Genomic DNA, 1,098 nt, shown 5'->3' with positions numbered 1-1,098 from the left:
CATACACACGNTTTCGATGCGTGCCCTGTCAGCTGCTTGCGTTGCATGTCGCCTTGCTCCACCCTTGTTTTATTGCTTTCTCTGCTTTCGCCCGGTTCCCGTCCCGTTTCGGCGGGGAGTCTATGTTGCAAGTTAGTTCTTGCTTTACCAGACTTTAAGCCCACACAAGCAAGGGCAGGCAGTACTGCATGTCGTGGCTTCCGTCAATTCAGGTATGGCAACCCCCTCGTCAGCAGTCAAGTCGCAGGGGGCACCGGCCGCCGCGAGAACGCGGCTAACCTGCGCTGCCCAGGGCTGCCGGGCCAGTGGCAGCCCTGTGTCCGTGTCGGCAGCCAGCGCAACGCTATCCAGCATGGCAAGACGGGCGACCCGCTCGCCGCCCATAGCCTGCAGGTTGCTCACAAAGCGTGCAACCTCGCTGCGGCGCCCAGATCTCTGCCCCGTACGACAGCGTCGGCAGGACGTAGGACTTGAACGCACGCACGCATGAGCAGGGGGTCCTGCGACCCATTCTCGGCCAGGCGGCGGCGCAGCAGGTGCATCGCGCGCCGCCCAGCCTCCGCCCAAAACGATGCCGCCGAGGCAAAGGCCTGCCGGCAGTGCAGGTGCACGCCGAGGCATCTGAAGGTGGGGACGGTTTCCACCTCATTGCCGCCGTAGCGGAACCGCTCCTCCGTGGCAGCAGCCCCGCCAGTGGTGTACACTACCACCTGGGTCTTTTTGGTGTTGACCGTGAGGCCCCAGGCGGCACAGTAGCTCTCAAGGTAACCGAGCTGGAAACGCAGGCTTGCCGGCGTGGTGGCCAGCAAGGCCTGGTCATCAGCGTAAAATAATGGCGGCACGCACTCCCCGCTCTGCCAGCGAGGCAGAGCCGCGGCCGCAGCCTGTTGCACCCGAAGCAACATGGCGCTCCAGGAGCGCTTCCATCGATTCAGGTATGGCACCCCCCTCGTCAGCAGTCAAGTCGCAGGGGGCGCCGGCTGCCGCGAGAACGCGGCTAGCAAGAACGCGAGAACGCTGCCACGAGTCCCGCTTCCCAGCCTCCTGCCTTTGCACGGTCCTCCAGAAGCCAGGCAGCCAAACCGCCAGCTATGATGG

The 1,098-nt window shown here is 64.3% G+C and overlaps 1 protein-coding gene across 1 annotated transcript; it reads right to left on the bottom strand.

Annotated features, from left to right (window-relative positions):
• Positions 1–274: 274 nt before the first annotated feature.
• CHLNCDRAFT_143868 (hypothetical protein) lies at positions 275–905 on the bottom strand (the record flags this gene model as incomplete). Its single annotated transcript, XM_005849127.1, has 2 exons — positions 275–294; positions 485–905. 2 exons carry the CDS (start codon positions 903–905, stop codon positions 275–277), a joined length of 441 nt encoding a protein of 146 aa, XP_005849189.1.
• Between the last annotated feature and the right edge of the window lie 193 nt (positions 906–1,098).

This window comes from Chlorella variabilis (assembly GCF_000147415.1).
Source record: "Chlorella variabilis unplaced genomic scaffold CHLNCscaffold_6, whole genome shotgun sequence".
Lineage (NCBI taxonomy): Eukaryota > Viridiplantae > Chlorophyta > Trebouxiophyceae > Chlorellales > Chlorellaceae > Chlorella > Chlorella variabilis.
Note: the sequence above shows the minus strand (reverse complement) of the source record. Positions and strands in the feature narration are given on the sequence as shown.